The sequence below is a fragment of the Colletotrichum paranaense genome, assembly GCF_030867605.1.
Source record: "Colletotrichum paranaense strain IMI 384185 chromosome Unknown Scaffold_3.1, whole genome shotgun sequence".
Taxonomy (NCBI): Eukaryota; Fungi; Ascomycota; class Sordariomycetes; order Glomerellales; family Glomerellaceae; genus Colletotrichum; species Colletotrichum paranaense.
In genome coordinates, this window is record NW_026848961.1 from 3,881,118 (window position 1) to 3,903,509 (window position 22,392).

At 53.8% G+C, this 22,392-nt stretch overlaps 4 protein-coding genes across 4 annotated transcripts; all 4 read left to right on the forward strand.

Annotated features, from left to right (window-relative positions):
* Positions 1–1,185: 1,185 nt before the first annotated feature.
* CPAR01_04881 (uncharacterized protein) lies at positions 1,186–2,349 on the forward strand (the record flags this gene model as incomplete). The annotated part of the gene is made up of 1 exon (XM_060489161.1): positions 1,186–2,349. The coding sequence occupies one exon, from the start codon at positions 1,186–1,188 to the stop codon at positions 2,347–2,349; it is 1,164 nt and encodes a 387-aa protein (XP_060353367.1).
* Positions 2,350–6,372: 4,023 nt separating this feature from the next.
* On the forward strand, positions 6,373–7,631 carry CPAR01_04882 (uncharacterized protein; the record flags this gene model as incomplete). Its single annotated transcript, XM_060489162.1, has 2 exons — positions 6,373–6,457; positions 7,615–7,631. 2 exons carry the CDS (start codon positions 6,373–6,375, stop codon positions 7,629–7,631), a joined length of 102 nt encoding a protein of 33 aa, XP_060353368.1.
* A 7,070-nt stretch (positions 7,632–14,701) lies between these two features.
* On the forward strand, positions 14,702–16,744 carry CPAR01_04883 (N2,N2-dimethylguanosine tRNA methyltransferase; the record flags this gene model as incomplete). Its single annotated transcript, XM_060489163.1, has 1 exon — positions 14,702–16,744. The coding sequence occupies one exon, from the start codon at positions 14,702–14,704 to the stop codon at positions 16,742–16,744; it is 2,043 nt and encodes a 680-aa protein (XP_060353369.1).
* A 1,360-nt stretch (positions 16,745–18,104) lies between these two features.
* CPAR01_04884 (diacylglycerol kinase catalytic domain-containing protein) lies at positions 18,105–19,739 on the forward strand (the record flags this gene model as incomplete). Its single annotated transcript, XM_060489164.1, has 1 exon — positions 18,105–19,739. One exon carries the CDS (start codon positions 18,105–18,107, stop codon positions 19,737–19,739), a length of 1,635 nt encoding a protein of 544 aa, XP_060353370.1.
* Between the last annotated feature and the right edge of the window lie 2,653 nt (positions 19,740–22,392).

Here is a 22,392-nt window from a genome sequence, read left to right on the forward strand (position 1 = left end):
ACATTTCAGTACGGGTTATTCAGGAGCCAAGCACAACTTAGGGAGTACTTGTGCGGTGTACCGTCCATGGGAAGCCAGTCAGGGTCGGGACCGGGTCCAGGAAGTCTTCGTACAGGGACGACCAGTTTCCAACAAGGCCAGGCCGAGGAAGTAGGTGAGAATGAGAGTGAGAAAGAGCGTCCGAGAAACTGCCCACGCCCTGCTCTGAGGTTCCTTCCCTTGCCCTTCTTCCTCCCCATTTTGTCTGGTCTGGGATTGGGACTGCGATTGAGACCACCCACACCCCATCCCGTCATCCACACCGTCCACACAATCCACACCCTCCTCGCCGTCTCTCTCCCACCTCGTAACTTGAACTGGAGGTGACTTGCACACACACCTCACTCCCTACGTCTCTTTCTCTCTCTCTTTTTTTTCCTTCTCTCTCTCTTCCTTCATTACCTGCTTTTCCTCTCTCTCTACCTTGGGAATACCGTAGCACCCTGTGCCTGTCTACCTCCACGCATCTTCCTCTCCTGTCTCTTTTTAACCTGTTGCCCCGTCCCTCCCTCCTTCCCCAACTTTTACTCTGTTCCTCTTTTTGGAAGAAAATTATTACGCCAACCTACTGTCATTGTCATCCCTCCCAGGACCAGCCAACTTACCCCGGGCCACCCCCCCGTCCCCCCCCCCCCCCAAAAGCCGCCAAGCTTTTTTTTTTCCACCCCCCCCCCCCCCCCCCACCCCCACCCCCCCCCCCCCCCCACCCCCCCCCCCCCCCCCCCCCCCCCCGCCCCCCCCCCCCCCCCCCCCCCCCCCCAAAAGCCGCCAAAGCTTTTTTTTTTCACACACCCACCCACCACCACTGCCACTCAACCTCGCATAACTTATATATCCAGCCGACCTCCCACACCCATCTCATCCGCACTCTCTCGACTCCCTCATCCACGCCCACTTACCACACCACAAGCAACATACAGCAACTCGGAACCGCACTCACGATACTCGAGTCCGGTTATACAATACATATCGACGACTATCATCGTCGACTACCATTGGAAAGGACAGAAAAGGAGAAAGGGTTCGACTACTCCGTCAAAGCGGCCCAGCTCTGGATCATCAGGGCAAATGGGCGATCACATGCAGCAGACACAACCATCTCCTTTCAACTTTTCAAGTTTACTCAACCCCGATAAGAACGACACAATGATGTCCGGCGATGCCATGGAAACTACGAGGCTTGGTCCTCTCAACGAGCTGAAGCCCAAGGGTCCTCTCCCCGGCCAGACCGCCGAGAACCCGAACGAGCTTCCGCGTCCCTACAAGTGCCCCTTGTGCGACAAGGCCTTCCACCGCCTTGAGCACCAGACGAGACACATCCGCACTCATACTGGAGAGAAGCCTCACGCTTGCCAGTACCCTGGCTGCAGCAAGAAGTTCTCTCGCTCAGACGAGCTCACCCGCCACTCAAGAATACACAGCAACCCTAACTCAAGGAGAGGCAAGAACCAGTACAACTCTGGTCCTCAGCCCCATTTGCCCCAGGATGGCATGATGGCTCCTCCTCCCGCACCCAAGACGATTCGTTCTGCGCCTACTTCGAGCTTGTCCTCGCCTAACGTCTCGCCGCCGCATTCGTTTTCTCAGTACGTCTTGCCCGCTCACCCGGGACACGGCAGCCCCTTTGGCCGCCAGATGCAGGGCCAGTCCAACATGGACATCTCTATCCTGGCAAAGGCTGCGAACCAGGTTGAGCGTGAGACGCTCACCGCACCGCCTTTCCACGGCTCTTCTGCCAGACATCACCCTTACTACTCCCACAGCCTGCACAACTCGCGCGGCCACCTCCCCTCTCTCTCAGCCTACCACATGTCGAGATCGCACTCCAACGATGAGCACAACGATGACCACTACGCTGGCTCTCGCCACGCAAAGCGATCTCGCCCCAACTCGCCCAACTCCACGGCACCATCCTCCCCTACCTTCTCCCACGACTCCTTGTCGCCTACTCCCGACCACACCCCTATCGCTACACCCGCTCACTCCCCGAGACTTCGTCCCATGGGCTACGAGCTGCCTTCTCTCCGTAATCTTTCCCTGCAGCACGCGGCACCTCCTGCTTTGGCTCCTCTCGAGCCTCACCTGGAGACTCCTTACTTGCCTCCCCCTCCCGCGCCTACCAGCGCCGGAACCCCCACTCGGAACGGTGCTTCTCTGGCAGACATTATCAGCCGGCCTGACGCCGGTAGAAAACTGCCAGTCCCCAAGATTGGTGTTCACCAGCTTCTGGACGGAAACGACGGTTTCCAGAGCGGCAGGAGTTCCACCACTGGCAGCGTCGCCGGCGGTGACCTCATGGATCGGATGTAACGGGAACGACAACCTTAAAGTGGCATGACCTGACGACCTGGGCAATAGACGGGATAGAAGAACAATGGCGTTTCCGGGTATTTTTGAATTGGCAGAGTTGGCCGACCACGACTTCTTTATCTAATCACCAAACAACAAACAAACCAAAGAATTCGATGGGCTCCTCTTTGCAGTGGCGGCTACACACAATCTTATAGACTCACTCCTACCTCGATGGACGAACAACCAGAGATCGGAAATACGACTGCACCCTCACCCCTCAACAACAACGAAAAGCAAAACTCATTTTTCTTGTGTCTTTTTTTCTCCTCTCTTTCTTGTGTGTGATGGATATAGGGATTTTGTGAGTGTGTGTGTGTGTATGAGAACGTCAACGGGTCGTTACAAAACCCGTCCTTTCTCATCTGTGTCACGGATTTGCTTGTATCGGCGATGGGACGGAGACAAACCAAGATATCAACCTATAGACGGCGGGAACAACTTTGGGCGGTGTACGCGAGAGGATTTTCTTCCTCTTTGGGCGGGTTTTTTGTTTTTTTTGAAGCGCAGAGACGGCGCTAACACTCTGGTCTACTGGTTTTTTTTATGTCTGGATTTTCTTTACGACGAACGTCGCCGCCTAGGCTGGCTGGACGAAAGCTTGTTTTCCTTTACAACTGTTCTTAGAAAGAGATTTACTCGACAAACCCTCGACAAACTCGAGAAGGAGAAATCCAAACAGATCTTCCCCCCACACTTTCAACAGCATTCCAACTCCTCGCCGTTTGATGTGATGAATCTAGTGACCTAAAACGGGACTCTATCTGCTTGTGTGTGTGTGTGTCTCAAACAGTGGACTGATTTGTTCCCCCCCTCGTGTTTGCAAATGTGATGTGTGCGAGGGTGCATCTGAGGTGTGACCAAGAAACACCCACCACCGATGATCGGAACCCGTGCCCAGGCGGCCGTTTGTTTCCCTCTCTCTCTCTCTTTTCCTTATGATGGGTTGGAAAGGGGGGGAGGGAGGGAGGGTGTGGTGGACGGTTTTTGGTGGTGTCCGGGGTTCGCGGGCTGCTGCGCGGGCGTTTCCCTCCACCATCCCATCCCTCTCTTACTTTTCCCCCCGGGGCCCCCCCACCCCACACACTTTAGAGGTAAGGTAGGTACTAAGGGGTATGACGCCGTACGTAATCTGCGCAACTTTGCCCAGACGGGACTTTACAGAAATGGCAAGTTCAGAGTCAAAGTCGCTAAGCATCGTTTTTCCCCCACAAACAGCTGCCAAACCACGAGAATGATCGTCGAAAGAGACGATTAATCATGGAGGGCCTCAAGCCACACAAGAGATTCGACCCTTTTGGGGGGGGGGGGGGGATAATCCAAAGGGGGTTTTTTTTTTCTGGGGTTACTGTGGCGGACTGGGGAATTATTTCTGGGGAAGATGAGGCGCTCTTTTGACCAAGGTTACCTCAAACTGGCGGCATGGTTCTGGGGGAATTGGAAAAAAGACAAACCAAAATCCTCTCTCCCTCTCTCTCAACTCCTCTCAAGATCCTTTGTTGCCCAGATCCGTACATCTACATACCTTCCCCACCGGACTTTGTGGAACAATTCTGATGGAATTTCGCTCGACTATCACTGAGTTGCAAAGAAACAACGGGGGGGGGGGGTAGCCTCCCCCTTCTTCTAGTTCGTTCAAGTACAGCTTTTAGTACACTCACACCCTTTTCATAAGGCAGGAAGTTCGGGTACTAAATCTGAATACTATTTAATCTTGATCCCGCCTATTCCGCAGGACTTGGTTGTGTTTGTTTCCCGAGGGTGTTGCGTAAGTGCCTGTATCTCTGCGCGGGTATGCGCGGGTGGGTGTCATCGAAAGGGCCAACGCAACAACACAACTTTCTGTTCTTTTGCCAAACTTGTCATTACCTGACCTAAAGTGAGTATAGATAGCGTAAACAGGTAACAACTTTACGTATGGATACTCACTCCCCCCCCGCCCTTGCCAACCAACATTAAGCCCTGTGAGGCAGAACCCTTCATAAAAAAAAAAACCAAGGCACAGATGGGATCTTCCAGCCCCCAGCCCCATCTCCAATTCCAGCCCCAGCTTTCCAACTCCATTCGTAAGAACACAAGAAAAAACTGTAGGGGATTTGTATTTTTCCAATGTTTTAGTTGGTGTTATTTGTCCCATTCAGGCCCTATCTTTCACCCATTTTCCTTGGCACCATGTCGTTCCATGGCTGGGGTTGGTGGGCTCTTGGGCGGTTAACTGACACATGCATACACACGCCCCCATCGAGGTAGGAGACACCACTCAACTTTCCATACCTACCTACCCCTTTGGATCGTCGTCTGCACTGAACGGGGGGCTTGTCACTTTGAAGCGGATAGATACGGATACATTGATCAAATCGTATCCGCAATCTGCAGTTTATTAACCTGCAGGCTGGCTGCATCCAGCATTTTCCCATCTTTTTGCCTGCCGGATTCACTCCAAGCGCGCGTTTTCCCCGGACTCTGAGCACCAAAAAAAAGCCTAGAATTGTACTGCTCAATCGTTCGACATCGTCATCGATAGTGACAATGCCTAGGTAGTCCGCCTTTCCCCCCGACTCATGAACGCTAGTAGATCCTGATCGACCGAGACCCGTGGAGATAAAAAGGATAGAGCAATATGGGGGCGTTAGAGAAATCTCGGCCAAGACGTGACTTGACTTGAGAGAACGGGGCACGCGAGACCCCATCCTGCCAGTTACCTACGTCAAGATGGGTTGGAAGGAAGGGAAAAGGGTAGGAAGCGAGAACCACTTTCTCTGCTTGTGTCGTGCCATATCTCGGCCAAATCCCCCCCATGCCAACTTGCACGAACATTTCGATAAACCTGATGGAATGATGCGCTGGTGTGGAGTTTCGGGGCAGGTGCAAGAGTCAGTTCCCCTGGAGGCCCAAGGACCCCTCCAGCAAAAGTCAACAACCCTTTCTCATGCCGCACCCCTCCTCCGGCTCTCGAGCTCTCTTCCCTACCATTCTGTCCCTCCTCGCCAGGGATTCAGGAGAGTGAAAAAAGGTCTGGAACGGACGGCATTACGTATTTCTCTGGGGGATGATATCACACCCGGCCCCACTGTCCCTGGCATGAAGGCGTTGCGTTGGCACCTACTCTGACACTTTGCTTCGTTTCCGTGGGGAAAGAAGAAAAGCCAGAAAAAAACTGTTTGCCAACTCTATAGGATCTTCGTGGCCGGAAGGATGGATTTTTTTTTTTTTTCCTCCCCCCTCCCCGACTAGCGCCCTGTGTATATCAGATCATTGCGACGACACAAGCAAAATGTTGTCGGCCAAGAATAGCATGATCCGGAGCCTGCGGATGCTGTTCTGTGCAACGGAGGGGCCAAAAGGGGGCGCGGCCAAGACAGTGACATTCAAAAATTCCCTGAGTGTTCCCCAGTTTCAAACGGAGGTGGGTGAATGATGACTCAGGAAATGTCACTGTCATGTTCCCCGTACTATGGCGGGGGGGATGGCGTGGGTTAGCTTTCTGGGGATGGTTGCTTTTTGCCCTTGCCGTATCCCATTTTCGGCCACCAAGGGGTGGTGGGCTCGGTAGTTGGGTGGCGAGATGCTGTTGGGCCAGGAACGCAACTCGTAAACTCTTCCGGCTCATCAAAATTCAGCTCCTTTGGTTTGTGCGCCGAGAGAGCAGCAGCAGCAGCAGCAGCAAAAGCCACCAAACAATGTTTCTTGCACAAGTCGGACTGCCAGATTGCGTTGCGGTTCCTTTCCGTCCCTTTCCTCAGACGATGACAACTCCGGCCTGATTATCATGCCCCAAGGTTTTGGGCTGAATCGTTGAATGCCGCCCACTTGTTGTCGGATTCACGAGTGAGTCAAGGCACATGCAAACTGCCAGTCCTTTTCTCCCTGTCGCAGCTGAGGCGGCGCGCGAACCACCTCGCCAGCTAGAGTCTTTGAGCCAGGTCCGGTGTACTGTGTAGGTCGCATTTACGAGAAGACTCGTCACATGTGAGAGCGTCAGCCATGGCTTGCTCACCGGCTATTGGCATACCAGCCCTTATTCGCAAGTCCTGGCGCATCACCACTTCCGACGCCGTAAAGCAGTCCTGTAAGTATGGTTTCGGACGCGGTGCAACGTTGGCGTTTAGCCATCGCGATGTGTCCTGTAGAGCGGCCTCGAGGGGGCGTCCACCGAGCGCAGGGCGGCATGGCGATGAGGGCCGCAATGGCGGTAGTCCGTCCGCTGCAGCTCAATGGTGTTATCTTCGGTATCAGCTACTGGAAACCTATCCAAGGCAACGCGTTTCTGTTGTGTCTCTTCTGAGCGCTGCCTCGATGCGCACGACTCTTGTCTGTGCCTGTTTCTCTAAACAGAAAATCAAGGCCACGCATGCGTGGTTTACCTGCCTATTTCCTCACCGCCATAACATTATGAAGCGATAGGTCGAACTGGACACACACTGGCACACGAGATGGTGTGGTAGATGCAGGCCTCTCCCACAGAGGGTGAGAGGATAGACTATACGGTACGTACAACCTATGAGCATGGGCGTGGTGATTTCTGAAAAATCGATCGCCAAAGCCACGAAGCAAGTTGCAAGAGAAGTGGAGACCGGGGGAGTCTGGGGGAGAGCGGCATGGCGTCTTTGGCCTACTTGGAAGGCGTTCCGATTCGAAGAGCCCTGAGATGGAATTGCTTTTCGAGACAGCGCATGCGGGCGAGGCCGCCCTTCAAAGGATTGTGCACTGTCGCCTGCCGTGTAAGTTCAAGCGGCCAATGCTCCCGGGGAAGGACGGAAGATTGGCTGGTGCGGGAGAGAAGAGATGAGACATGACGCGGATATCCAGGTGAATGCTGACATTTAAACAATCGAGTAAATGAGATGTGTCCAGTCGTTGGGAAGAAAGCTGGGTTGCTTGGCTTGTGACAATGCTGGCTAGATAGTTTGCTTGCTAAGTGACGGCCCGACGCTCATATTGCGCCCCCGAGAAGGATGAGAAAGTCAAAGAGAGTGAGCACTGCTCGGTGGCACACCGGTATCTGTTTGTTTGACTTCAGGAGCCAGGTCCTTTGCTCGATGAGCTCGTCGAAACATGATCTCGAAGTTGAGACACCTTCGCGGGGCGCTTAGACAAAAGGACAGATACTCTTTCCTCTTGATCGTTCCTCATGATCGTTCCGCCTGACGCTGAACCAAGGACTGGGGTTATGGTGTGATGGCGCTAATCTGCGCTTCCAACAGACCACATGCGCTAACTTCCTAGACAAGAAGGCCAGCTGAGATGGAAAGTTGTCTTCTTCTTCACTTGGCAAAGCCTCCCGGGTTATGAGAAGAGGGTGTCGCAATTTGTCGCGGTTGCAGGGAGACGCAAGCCAGGCTGACCAAAGTGTGGGGGGATCTGATTCGAATCTCGTCGATGAGGCGTGTAAACGAAGCAAAGAAGATAGGAGATGCTGCGCCTGTCCGATGACCTCCAAGGAGCGCATGCCTTGGTTCTCTCTTTACTTCGATATGTCATCGCTAGTGATGTAGGCGCCGCTCACGCCTGTTCCCGCAAGCAAACGCCGCACTCTCTCCGGTTTCCGGGGTTGCTGAAGACTACATTCCGATTGCGCCCGAAGTTGGTCTTATCGTAACTCCGAAGGACGTGGCTGGGCCTCATCTCGCTTTCTTCGGCATTAGCCATCATCGTATGGCACACCACACCCTCTTCAAGCGGCGCGGGCAGGCTGGTGTGTCGGGTTTGTGTGAGCCCCCCACGAGCTGCCCCACGAAATTTACCCCGGTATCTAAAGCGCGTTTTGACGTCGTTTTATGGAGTTGTGGGGGAAAAGGCGTGCTCTCATGCAACCTTGTTGGGACAGCCGGAATCTTGCGCCAGAATGGGCGATAAGCAACCAGATCCATCCATGGATCTCTTCAATGACGCAGCCGCCCCATCCAAGTTATCCCAGAGGATAACACGGAGTCAAGACTTCTCTGAAGAATATCATATGTATCCGTACGCCCAGCTCTTGTCCTCTTGGCCTCTCCCACAGGCTTAACCGTAGTTTCGTACCGTGGCCTCGGCCCTGTTTGCTGACAGGCCAGCATGCCCCGTGTCAATCAGACTCTCCCGCTGTGTGTCAGCGAGCCAGGGCTTCGGTATGCCGATGACAGGCTGACAGTAAAATCAGGACCATCCCTGGATTGAGGCGAAGCTGAAGCCTGTCCCGTCCCATCCGATCAATATCCGTGCCGTCAATCCGCGGGATTGGAAACCAACATAGTTGATATCCTCGCACCAAACAAGCGTACGGATAGTCTTTGGGACTTGGGATGCTTGGTGCCACGGTGCCTTGGTGAAGGTTTCGCCCGCAACTCCCGCTTCATCCAGTAATTTGTCGGACCTGTTTCCCTGTCCAACCAGCCGTGACTGGTTAGTATGATGACTTTTTCCCGCTGTTGGCGTAGCTACAAGTCTATCAGCACGCCATGACTATTGACAACGCAAAATCGGGTTGTATCTCGGCATCTCTCTCGGGCACCATGCATCCGCTGTGCTTCGGGAGCTCGAAGTAGACGCACGCTCCGGCTGAAGTTATGGTGCGACGGATCGGCAGGATGAACTGGCGCTTTTGTGCTCTGCAGTGTACCGGTTTTCCGTAGATATGTCAAGTTGTCACTCGCACGCTCTAAATATCATCCAACGCCCTAGAGCCCATTGCCTATTGTTTTGGCGTTGTGTTGCTGCCGCAATATTGATAGATCAGCATACCCCATCGTGGATTCCAACCTGCTCAATAACTTCAATCCTGCGGGCGAGGTGCAAATTGCCTAGCTGAGTGTGGGGGAGAGTCATGGCATGTTTGATATTGATTGCCCAAAAAACGTCTGGGGAATCGGGGATTTGACAACTTTCTGAAGTCCCTAATGATGCCAATTTGGCGCAACGCATAGTCTTTTGACGATTCTAGGTTTGACGCCTAATTAGCGACTAGGACTCTGGCGAATATTTCACCGTTGGCCAAGGCGGTTGCAGATAACGACAGCCAGCGACAGCCAAGCGCTACCATAGTGTAAAGCAAGCGTTGAAGGTCGCGGAATGGTCTCTCCAACGAGAACGTAGCGGAGGGTCGATCCTCCGAGGCGGACCACGGGTCCGAAGACTCAAGACACCCATTGAGACACCTTGGAGGATGTGAGGTCTGCGCATATCAGCTGTCCAGGCGTCGTTGGGCCAAGGGACGTAATCCTCCGCCATGGGGAGTTGACACCAAAGGTCTCCTGTCTATCGTCATCAGTCATTCAGAACCCCCCAGATAAGAGCTATGCAACAAGGAGTTGGCTGTTGCGACGCATCAATTGGCCATGTCTCGAAGAGTTGCTGACATCAGACACTAGGCAGCTCAATCTGTAGATATGGAGAGCCAGCAGGAGACGCTGTGATTGGAGCGCCAGTTTGGCAACGGGTAGTGACAGGCGGCGCGTTGAGGTGGTTTGGTCCTCGGATTGGCGGCCGCTGTATCTAAACTTTGGCAAAGCAAAGGGCAAATCGGCCGTTCCAGGCCAAGGAAACCCCCCGCATCCTGCTCAGTCGCGCGAGCCAGGTTCTAATTACCCCGGCGATACCATTGACAAGCCTCATGCGACGAGGTGCTGGTACTCGGTAGGTAGTGTACGAACAATTGGGTGCTAGTTCTCTCAACCAAGCGTGGTAGGCGGGTAAATGTGCAGCGAGCGGAGAAGCGGGACGAAGAGTTGGTTCGATGCCGGCTGAGAAGGATTGAGAACAGTGTGCTTTGGTGTACGTAGCCTGTAGGGAGATGGGGACTGATTCTTGATCGAGAACAAAGTTAGAAGGGACACAGACCGTGACAGACGAGAGGCCAGGAATAGATGAAATGGCGAGACACGGGGGAGAAGCGGAACGGTATCCGAATAGTCGATTTCTGGCATTCTCAGATTCAACCCCTTGCAGGCCGTCAAGGCTGCCGAGATGCACAAGCAGTTTGTGTTTCATTGTGCTCAGGGGCGGTTTGCTTGCTTCCCGTGCGTGCATGATTCCGTCGCCGGATATCTAGGGATTGCGGGCGAGAGTGTCGAGACCCTGAATGGAGTCGAGAAGAAGACGATGCAACGTCGAGGCCCGGACCCCAGAGAAACACCATGGCTGGACTGTGTTTCCGCTTTGGGCAATCCGAATCAGGTGGGGGAGAGCCTTCCATGAGGCTATGGGCCCTTGATGAATGAGCAGAGATAGGCAAGGAGCTCCCGAATATCTCCTCGGTCTGGAGACTGGCGATACCGCGGTGGTTCGGTGGAAGCCGAATCGAGAGAAACGGAGGGCAATTTCCGTCAATCAGCAACGGCGAAAGGCGCCAGGCCTGTGGTACCGTCTTTTTACGGCAGCCCCGGTCCGTTCTGGGGGAATGGGCTGGGGAAAGCAGGGAGCATAGGGGGGGACCTAGAGGGGGGAAGAAGGCACGACGGGATTGACAAGGGGAGGGGCGTGTGGAGGATGGGGGGAAGGTGCAGCTGTTGGAAGAGGTAGCAGGCGCGGCAGGATCTTTGAGCCTCCTCTGACGCCGGACGGGTCTGACCTTATCTGTGGGGAAACATCGAAAGATGCTCCCCAAGCGGGCCAGGGCGGGTCCTGGCCTGAGGGTGAGCCGGTGAGGTGTTGACTGCCCTGATCATCGCCCTGATCATTGATGCGCCCAGAGGGAGGCAATGGCTTCTTTCCTTCCATTTTCCCATTCCTGCCCGGTTTGCATCTGTGGGTCGAATCCCGGCTCCCGGTCCCATTGACCTCCGGATTGTCACCTCGACTTCCAAGCTTCTCTCTTCATTCCTGGTACCACGATTCACACCCCTCGATCCCCTTCCGAGCAATCACCAAACCCCTTCAGGCCTATCTCCCGCGCCCCAGCTTTCTGTCAATGATTTTCGGCTTGCGGCATGGGTATCCAAGATGGCGAAACTGGTAGGGGACTCTTGATGGGAATACCCGCCGATTCACTCCACTTCCTCTTCTTCCTCTCGGTGCTTCCTCTTGCCTAATCCGACTTAGATTCTCTCACTCTTCTCGGCCTTACTTGACATTACACAGTACATTCGATCCAAGAGCCCCGTAGCACTACAGAAAGCCCGCACTACCGCTAGAAAAGACCCTGCAAACGCTGTCGCCATCGCCGAATGGCTTAGCTATCGCAAATGCAGTCTATGGAGCAGACTACTCTGGATTTGCATTCGCACATTAAGACTCAAATGAATTCAGCCGAAAAAAGGGCCTCCCATTGCCCAGATGGAGAGCGCGCCAATGGAACAGCAGCACCCGTGCTTATCAGCGCAAAACAGCTTTCAAGTGCCTGGCCCCTGGATGGCGGTTGAAACTCCCTCCCCTGGCCTTTAATGCCTTCCTCCATGGACACTTTTGCCGCCTCAATCAGAACTTGTGGCCCCCACCGGCGCCTCGGTGTGCCCTCAGCCGCTACTACTCACCGTCCCATCCGGTCCCTAACCTGCGTCGATACGAGCCGAGATGCGTGGGTACCATGCCCTCGATGCGAGGGCCAATCCAGAGTGCATGGCATGTCACCCTGCCCAATTTGGTTCGCATCTCGTGCCGTAGAAGTTCGTTTGCTCGCTCTCAGGGCTTTGATATCCTCATAGAGATTCACACGGGGTACCTGACATGCGTTGATGCGCTTGACAAACTGTCCAGGCCATACAATGATGGTGCCTTACGTGTGTACGCACCGCTCTCTGGAGACATCAGCTTGGCAATGCGGCCCGTCTGTATCAGCGAACGATGTCTGCCGGGCATAGTTTGATAGATACCATGGTGATGCTATGCTTACAGTGTCGTGTAGTCACAATGCACGGCAAGATCCAGTTTCCTAACATCGATCGCCTGCATTGCCGTCGTGATCTTCCCCGCAAGCCAAGCATCTCTCGCTACATTTGAGCCGATAGTATTATACAACAAAAGTATATCCTTCATATAGTTCATCCAGATTTGCCCGCCGGTTCCCATATTCTCTCACCGGCCCCTCCACCCCGAGCAATCTTCAAACTAGCCAACTACAAGTCCGGCCAAAGGAGCCTCATCCGCCGCTGTACGTTGGGTATCATCGGTCTTCTCCACGATCTTGGGATCTGTCTTCTCCGGATGCCGGTCCGGAATCCGGCTACTCTTTCGTGCGGGGGGCTAGTCTGCGCCTCTTTTCCCCAATATCATGTCGTGCAGGTACGTTATTTACGTGGAATTACGGCCCGAGGAAAGCGTTGGTCTTGATACCGGCTAAGAAGCCCGTCGGGGGATGTGTTTGGCTTCACCGAGTGTGAGGAAACCTCGTCACCGAAACATAAGTCTTCGATATAACCGGCTAATCGGTGGTTTGGGACCGACCATGTAACCATGCAGAACACACTCTCAAGAACGGTTGCCGATTTACCTTGCTCAGTAAATAGTGTGGTGGCGTGGAGATTTGACTGGTTGGCGATTTAGGCCTTAAGGAGTAGTGTAAGAAAGTAAGGGATAAGGCTCAATATCTAAAGATGCAGATATGTGTAGACATCTTATGCCTTGAATCTAACTCCAGTTCACTCACTGTTTGGGTCATGCATGACCAGCTATCCCACATGCATTTTCAATCGACTGCTACCACGGTCATGGAGAAGCATATACGCATTTGCCCTCCCAATACTGGCAGCTATCAAAGACCACTTTATGCTCATCACACATGAACCTGAAGGCCCAGCCGAAAGCTGGGGAATGGTGCCCGACGCACTCAACTACAGACTATCAACGACACTGTATGAACCATGAATACGTCTTTAAAATGTCCATGACGATCGTCTGCCGGCGCCTTTCCGCTCAGTATGTTTTCCGGATTCAGTCGCTCTAGACATGCTCTCGCTTCAGGTAATTTGCTTTGCCTATGAAACTCTGGTCCGCCCCTCGTCAGAGATTATACTTGTGGCGTGTTCTCCTTGGAAGTTTGATGCTCTCGTGCACATGATCCTTATCTGCCTCTAACTATGAGGCATGGCGTAGCTGGGAGGGCAGTACTACCTAGGCCGGATAGAAGCTCTCTGATGATCTCGTTCCTGGTCGTGTCTGAAATGCGGTTGGGAAGTAAAGTATGGCCGAGTAGAAGTGAGAACAAGCAAAATTTATCACAGCAAAAATAAGACCAAGGATTCTTCTGGTTTCACTGAGGTGGACCTTTGTTTTTGGAGGTTATCCGGACAGCACTTAACTTCACCGTTAGATGAGAGTGAACGGCGGAGCAAGAGAGCGAATAGACAACTTAATCAACTCCTGGCCATAAAAGCTCACAATATGGCATCAAAATGTCACTCAGTCAACTCGTAATGAATACTAGGCCTAGAAGTAGTCCTACAGACTCTGAGGAAAGTATCCACGAACGTCATCTAAGAATGATTGACGAAAGAGCTAACAGACACATCTTGAGATTCATATACGATCATGGCAATGTTTCTAATTCAATGATCTAAAGATCCTATACGCCTGCACTTCTCACAACGCAATTCTGAACGAGGTATTCAGAGACATCTTGCAACCGATGACACGAGAATTGGTGTAGGCTTACAACTAGGCATCTGCTAAAGGTACTACTAGGTTGAACTCATCAAACTTGGAGAAAGCTACGACAAAGCGTAAGAAGCACTATTCGAGATGAATTGGGCCAGTCTCTCAGCAAAGGGTAACTAACGTATTGAGATGTCTCGACGGCACCTATTGGCATTTCCGACTTGAGGGCTCGGCAGAGCTCGGTCTGAGAAGAGCCGAGCACTGCATAAAACGTACAATGCCAACCGAGTCAAAAGCTACAGAACAAAATATAACCCGGTCATGCTCGGAATGAATAATTCACAAATAGCCGTTGATCGATAATAGTAGATTACACAGCTTCTGGTTGACTTTCAATTCTTCAAGCCAACATTCATGGAGCCATGGGAGAGAGCAAGCAAGGTTGAGCTTGTCGCTGATGACTCACCGCCTTTGGCAGAATGATTGGACCCACTGAAATTTCTCTCGCCGACCAGCGACGATGTGCGACTTGAATGAGCCGAATCGACAAAGGCAGACCCAAAATTTTGAACCATCATATGACTGCATGTTGAACTCATTTCTTCAACGAGCTACACGCCAAGGCACACGCGCTGCGAGCCGCCAATTCTGTACACTACCCTTGGCTTTACGCCTCCAATCACTTCGATTGACGGAACCTTCATCAGCCGCCTCTTTCACTCGCGCAGTGTACAGAGGCAGTGCGCCGCCACTCATCAGATTCTGCAGCAGCTGTCCAACTACCCAAAGTGGTGAAATTACCGTCAAAATGAGCGGAGACGAGCAGATCTTCACCTACGATGGCAAGGACTACAAGGGCGTGACCGAGGGCAAGGCCACGATCTTGGTCCCCGCGGAGGTCAACGACAAGAAGGGCCAGCAGGTGTTCTACAACCCCATCCAGCAGTTCAACCGAGACCTGTCCGCGCTGGCCATCAGAGTGTACGGCGAGGAGGTCGTCGAGAGGAAGGCTGCGCAGGCCGCCAAGGCAGCCGAGGCCGCTGCCAAGCGCAGGGACAAGAAGAGACGGCGCGCGGCTGCGGACGAGGGCGGGAACCGGCCGGCCAAGGTGCAGGTTACGGACGACGGTAAGGCCGCTGAGGTCACCAACGGCGGGGAGCCGCAACCCGAGAATGGCGTCAATGGCACTGGTGCCGAGGCCGAGGTGCCCGCAACAGTCACGGAAGCCAAGGAGGGCCAGGCCGAGGGTGAAGACGCAAAGGCCGTGCCAGAGAAGGAGTCGGCGCCGCCTCGCTTTACCATCTTGGACGCCCTGTCTGCCTCCGGTCTTCGCGCGTTGCGTTACTCTCACGAACTGCCTTTTGTGACGTCAGTGACCGCCAACGACCTGACCAAGAGTGCGATTGAGTCAATCAAATTGAACATGAAGCACAACGGTCTGGAGGACAAGATTGTGACGAGCCACGACGATGCGATTGCTCACATGTACCGGCGCATCGCAGACGACTTGTCGAACAGGGACCGGTTCGGTAACCCCAGCAAAGAGAACAAGTACGACGCCATCGACCTGGACCCGTACGGAACGGCCGCGCCCTTCCTGGATGCCGCCGTGCAGGCCGTCAGAGACGATGGTGGTCTGCTTGCCGTCACCTGCACCGACGGCAGTCACTGGGCAGGCCACTGCTACGCCGAGAAGTGCTTCTCCTTGTACGGAGGCGCACCCGTCAAGGGCCTTCACTCGCACGAAGTTGGCATCCGCCTGATTCTTCACGCCTTGGCGAGCGCCGGATCAAAGTATGGTCTCACCATTGAGCCGCAGTTGTCCCTCTCCATTGACTTTTACTGCCGAGTCTTTGTCAAGGTCCGCAAGTCCAAGGACGCGGTCAACTACCAGGGCGGCAAGACGATGATCATGTACAACTGCCCCGGGTGCTCGGCTTGGGAGACGCAGCCAATGGTCCGGACGCGCGCCGCGCCCAAGAAGAAGGAGGGTTACTTTTACAAGCACGGGCTGTCCCAGGGACCTCCTACCGACTCGCATTGCAGACACTGCGGCTCAAAGATGCACATCGCAGGACCCATGTACAGCGGCCCCTTGCACAATGCCGAGTTCATCCAGCGTATTCTCGACGTCTTACCGACGGTCGACAAGAACGTGTACCAGACGACGTCCAGAATCGAGGGCATGCTCCAGACAGCCCTCGAAGAGTATCTCCCGGGCCCGGAGCCTGCAGAAGATCTCGACCCCAAGGATAAGGAGCTGGCGAGGGTGGACCACTACCCCTTCTTCGTCATGCCCTCGCGGTTGGCCGGTACCTTGAGCACGCAGCAGCCGCCGGACGACATGTTTAGGGGTGCTCTCAAGCACCTCGGCTACCGCGTCACCCGAAGCCATTGCCGGCCCGGAAGTGTCAAGACGGATGCGCCGTGGGATACGATTTGGTTCGTTATGCAGGAGTGGGTTCGCCAAAAGGCGCCGGTGCGCACGGAAAAGATCAACTCGCAGATGCCGGCGTATAAGCTACTGGGCCTGGACAAGACGGATAAGGCAGCCAACGGGAACGCCACGGAGGTCAAGGAGGCTGATGCCCCGGTAGAGGTGGTCGAGGTGGAGGAGAAGGAGGAGGAGGCTACCAACAAGGAGGAGGAAAAGACGGCGGATGTCGAGATGAAGGACGGACCGGAAGACAAGGCCGAAGAGAAGCTGTCCGAGGAGGCGCTGCGTAAGACGCTCGTGTTCGACGAGAACCTCGCCAAGCTCGGAAAGCGCAGGGAGCAGAGAAAGTTGGTCAGATACCAGATGAACCCGCGGGAGAACTGGGGGCCCATGACGAGGGCGAAGGGCGCGTGATCGGACGGTACACAGCAGGAAGAAGAAAAGCAAAGTCGACTTTAGCCGAGATGAAGCATTACCAAAGTTTTATCAACACTTGAAGCCGTACAATGTGAGGTAAACGGTCACCATTTTATTCGTCTGTTCGAGAGGCTGCAGACTGACGCGACTTCGTCCTAGATATCTGTATGTCTGCAACCTGACCCAGCCTCCTCGCCTTTGGTAGTTATGCGCCTTTCATTTGCACCTGCTTGGACAATCAATGCATCGATGTCATCTCCCGGGCATTTCTTCCTGTCCGTGGTCTCATTCGTCCCTTCTCGAACGGGCTTCTTCGCATCGGGGTGGCGGTCGCGCGAATCGCCAATACCGCGACCAAGCATAGGCGCCAAATCGCGCCCTCTAAACCTCAAGTTGCAATCCTTGCGGTGGGATGGCCGAGTGGTCTAAGGCGACAGATTTAAGCTTAGTCAGCAACTCTGTTACTCGTGAGAGTGCGCGGGTTCGAACCCCGCTCCCATCATTTTAGCTTTTTGTGACATGTGTTTGAATTTGCGGGGTGTTGGCGATTGTTTTTGTGCATTAAATAAGTGCGCAATTGGGTGACTGGGCCGAATTGGCTGTGTTATCAGTAACTTAAGGTCAGGAAAGGTAAAAAGCCGGCCTGTGCAACATGGTGCGGGCGGCGTTTCGGGGGTCGATTGGTCGGTCTTCCGGATGGTGGCAGCGGTTCGGGCAGCCACCCGGCCCCGGCTGGCTTGGCTGCTGGACTCGCTACCACAGGCGCTGTTTCTGGGTGCTTTTGGTGCCCCGCCGCCCTCCCTTTCGCCGGGGTGACTACCTTAGGTAGCTTGATGAGGTGCGTCTGGTATCACTTGCAGAAATAACGCAATCGCTGGGTCTATGGCATATTTCCCACAAACTCATCCACAGCACCAGCCACAGTTTTGCAAGAGGCGATTTGTAAGTGAGGTGTGTGTCTCAACGCCAGGTTGGAGGGCAACACGCACGCTTACTATTCATCGCTAACCGGGGTTTTGGGATAGGATTGCCAACGCTTGCGGTGCCGGTGCATCCTGGCTTACTCCCAAGGTACTAAATAACCCACGCATCTCACTGCGTTATAGAGGAGGAGGTACTCTTACGGCCACCTGCCTGAAGAGGATTCGTCTCGTTTTTTGGTCCATCAGTGCTTTCCTCAGTCCCTGGTGGCTAGCTGCCTGCTTGCACCTTCAAGTGTTGATAAACCTCGCATCAACGTCACCCGTATATCGCTATATTCAAACAGCTGGCAAAGGGGTTTCGAGGTGACAGACCTACACACTTTCTAGCCCAAGATTTTCGAATCAACTCTTTTCTTTCGAGATCAAGGACCAACATGAGCAACGTGGACGGCGCCGAGCCTTTGGGCGTGCCCCGCGCTCACGGTTTCGTGCCCCGCCACGCCCGCGATGCCGCCTTCACCGACGGCAAACTCACCTTCACCACGCAAAGCGGCAGTGAGTCCGCTCGCCCGGAGGAGATAGTCTTCATCATTCCCGCGAGAAGCGATCCGGTCTCGGGTCCTATCATCTGCGTTCTCAAAGAAGACCCCGAGGCCAAGGAATCCCCTTATCAGCTCGACATCATCCTGCTCGTGGAGAGCCAACTGCCTGCCGAGCTCACCAGCCGCGGCCTCCTGCTCCCACAGCTTCCGGATCATCTCACGCCCAGGCCGGAAAGCCACGACGTACACTTTGTCGTCTCGACTAAGTCTGGTTTGGGTCACGCGCCAAAGTTCTGGGACGGCGTCGTTCGGCCTCTGATCCTGCTTGCCGGCCAAAACACGACGTCTGGAGATTTGGCATCTACTCTCTCTCCAGAAGGACTATCGGCCGCCCATGGCCTGCCTTCCAGCTTCAATGTCCTGATAACGGAAGACGCCGACAGCGTTCGCAAATTCGCAAAGGAGAGGTGGGCCGCCAGACAAGCCACCTCGAGCTCCGCCTCCTCACCCCGGGCCGAGACCATCGTTCTCCTCAGCGGCGACGGCGGCGTCGTCGACCTCTTGAACGGGTGCGAGGAGGAGGAGGAGGAAGAGGAGGGGAAGAAGGAAGCAGGATCATCCACCGCCACCACGACACTACCGACTCTCGCCCTCCTACCCCTCGGCACGGGCAACGCCTGCTTCCACTCCCTCCACAAGCCCCTCTACGTCGAGAAGGGGCCATCACACATGGTTCTCGGCCTCCGCACCCTCTTCTTCGGCACCTCGCGCCCACTACCTAGTTTCCGCGCCTCCTTCTCCCCCGGCGCCCGTCTCATCTCTTACACGGCCGACCCGGGCCCGCACGCGCCCCCAAGCGAGAGCGAGGGCGGTGGCGATGGTCACGGTGACGAAGAGACGGCGCTCTCCCGCCACGACACGAGCGTCGACCATCTCTTCGGCGCCATCGTCGCCAGCTATGGTTTCCACGCCCAGCTGGTCTGGGAGAGCGACACGCCCGAGTACCGCAAACACGGTGACAAGCGCTTCGGCATGGTGGCGCAGGAGCTGCTCAAGGAAAGCCACGCGTACGTCGCCACAGTCGAGGTGCGGTCCCCGGGGGCGGCGAGGGGAGAGCAGAGGTGGAGGCGCGTGGAGCGCGAGAGGTTCGGGTACGCTCTCGCGGCCATGGTGTCGAACCTGGAAAAGACGTTCACGATCGCGCCGGATAGCGGGCCATTGCAGGGCAGGCTGAAGCTGGTGCATTTCGGGGCCGTGGGCGGGGAGAAGACGATGGAGATCATGATGGCTGCGTATAAGGAGGGTGCCCACGTGGGTATGAAGTGGACGGATGCGGAGGGGAGGGAGGATTATCTCGGGTACGAGGGCGCGGAGGAGGTTCGGGTTACGATTGGGGAGTCGGATCCGCGGTGGCGGAAGGTGTGTGTTGACGGGACGATTGTTGAGATTCCTGAGGGCGGGTGGATGGCTGTTGAGACGCTGGGGAGGCCGCTTTTTGGGATTCTTGCAGATCGGTCGGTGGTGTAGGTAGGCTGGTAGATGAGGAAGGGGCACGTTTAAGAGAGTGTTTGATTTGACTGATGTGGTGACGGGGCAAGATATCTGTGGTGATAATGACTCGGCGTTTCCTTACGAATTATACAAGACGATAGATGGACTAGCTTTCGGTAGTCTTCAAGCTATTGAGACTTTTTGTTAATGACAGCAATTCTTCCAATCTGGAGAGGCCTTTGGAGCATCTTGATCTCCCTATCGCTGGTCCTTTGACATGCTATCGATGCCTGCACTTGAAATGCGCCGGCTGATATTGGTCACATCCCGAATACAAACAAGCTATAGAGCTGATGTCCTAGAACCTGCACACGAATTCACAACTCTCAACAAGGTAAGCAACTTCTCCTCCCTCCCACTCGGCCCATGCTCTGCGGGAAGGGGGGACGCCTGCTGCGCAGACTGCAATGGCTTGCTTACACGCTGACAAGTCAGGAGACTCAGATTTTGGTACAGCAATATATGTTTGAATACCAACGCCGCTTCTGTTCTTTAAAAACCCCCGGTTTTAAGACAATGTAGTGTAGAGAGATTTATCCCCCCCGGAGACCTGAGAATCACACCGGTGCTGAAGCAACGTCTCGGTTGACAAATCCTTGAGAAAGCGTGGGAGGATGTGTCGTTCTACATGCCGGCGCGGGCAACTGAGGCGAGTTTTGCGGCTGTCTCGACACAAAGGGCGGAAGGAGACGAGGATCAGTCCTCAAAAGCAAAACGAACGACCTCAATTTGCAGTTGTCTTTGTAAGGGGTTCGTTCATTGTTCACGCCGAGGAATACGTATCTTGAACGTATGACAATATGTATTCATGCTCGAGCATTGGATACACACATGGCAGCACTTCTCAAAATTTAGGAGTGGAATAAGTCCGTAAAGACTTCAGAGAATGAGACTGCTGTAAGTTCTCAGTCATGGCTCAACAACCTGAAACTCAGTTACGTTGGTCGCTGAGTAGGACTCGAGCAATATGTAGTTAAATGCGGCCAGGTTCCTAAATCGAGGTACCTAGCAAGTAGAGATTACAAACTTCTTGCATAGTAAAACTTTTTTTCAGATCATGATTCGTATGAGAGATCCTCTCATGTTTGAGCAGACAAGCCACAGGTGAGTCGGCACCAGCTCCGTGACGTTAGAATTACACGAATATGATGAGCAAACTACAAGCGCCGGTGTCCCAACAAACGCACAGCGTATTTGCTTAATCTCTAAAGCTCTCTAAATCGATTACGAGGTTGCACTAAAGACGACTGTAGACTATCCTCCAGGATATAGTCAAGGAGCGTTTGTGAATAGCAAGTCTCTACTCCCCCCTCGGACTGGCTCACAGGAAAGACCAGGAACACAAACGCCGATGGAAATGGATACTTTCATCCCACGTTTATCATGCCATTTAGTAACACTGAGTAGTCATATCAAGGCAACGAGGTGAGAGACTTTAGAGGTCCCAGTGTCCGTAAGACCAATCTCAACATCCGTGGTATATCATCACCAGCAATTCGTAGACGTCAATTGAGGAAGGATCTTCTCTCTACCTTGTGCCTAGGCTTCTCGGTTCATGTGGTCAACAATACTGAGCTCGAGGCATTCTCACACATCCAGTCAGAGGGCATGAGGACCATCAGCTACAGCGATTTCTGGACTAAAAGACCCGTGAATGTGCGGATGTAGTCCATATTGCAGCTCGCCGAGACTCGATTAGTCTCCTTAAACCCCCCTAGTGCTAAATAGATTATCAACTGTCGTATAGCAGGCTCTGTTGAGCATAGACAGCCGGTTATCGTGCATATCTTGCTCAAGAAGGTCTACTTCCTTGAGGTTCCTGATGATACGTAGAGCTCTCAGTCCTTGTAAAGATCTCGGCTTGGGATCTGATCTGTCGTCTTCCCAGATTGATGCTCTGCACTCAATGTGGCAGCAGCAGCAGCAGCAGTAAGAAATCAAACACTAGTCAAGTTGCTCCCCTCCCTTTGTCAACTAGGTACTACCGTGGATGCCACGACGCATCGTGTCTGTACCATTTCCCTTTCCAAATCTCGTCGAGCCTCTTAGTAAGAATCGCTGGAGTGTCAAACAAAGTCCTTGCTGAGTTGAGACACAAGATTCGAGAACATCATGCAATGTGCTGATACTTTTCCTTTCTTTTCGCCGTGGCAGCGTCATAAACGCATGTGTCTCCCAATCCACAAATGTGTTTTGATCGTCCAGCTGACATGCATTGGCCGTGATCTTCCTGGGGTTGCAGTGACGAGAGAGTTATTGAGGGCCGTGACAATCTCTCGATCGCGTGAGCCGTGATGAGACGTCTTCCTAGAAGAAGGTTTGGCAATTGCCTGGCTTTTCCATTCTGTAAATCGATATAGAGAAAGATAAGTAGCCGTCAAGCCTCCCGGCCGGATCAGGCAAGCACATGTTACTGCGATATCTAACTCGATGGTGTGAGGGGAACGGAACCCATACATGGATGTTGAGATACCTGTACATCTATAGGTTTCCCTGGAGACTTTGAAATATAGCGTGATCACATCAAGGGTCCCCTTACACGTGTATTCCTTGATGTATCTACGGATTGAATTACGTATTCTGAGGGTATTCTCAGGGTATTCTCTTGCCTGCTCTTCGACAGGCCATG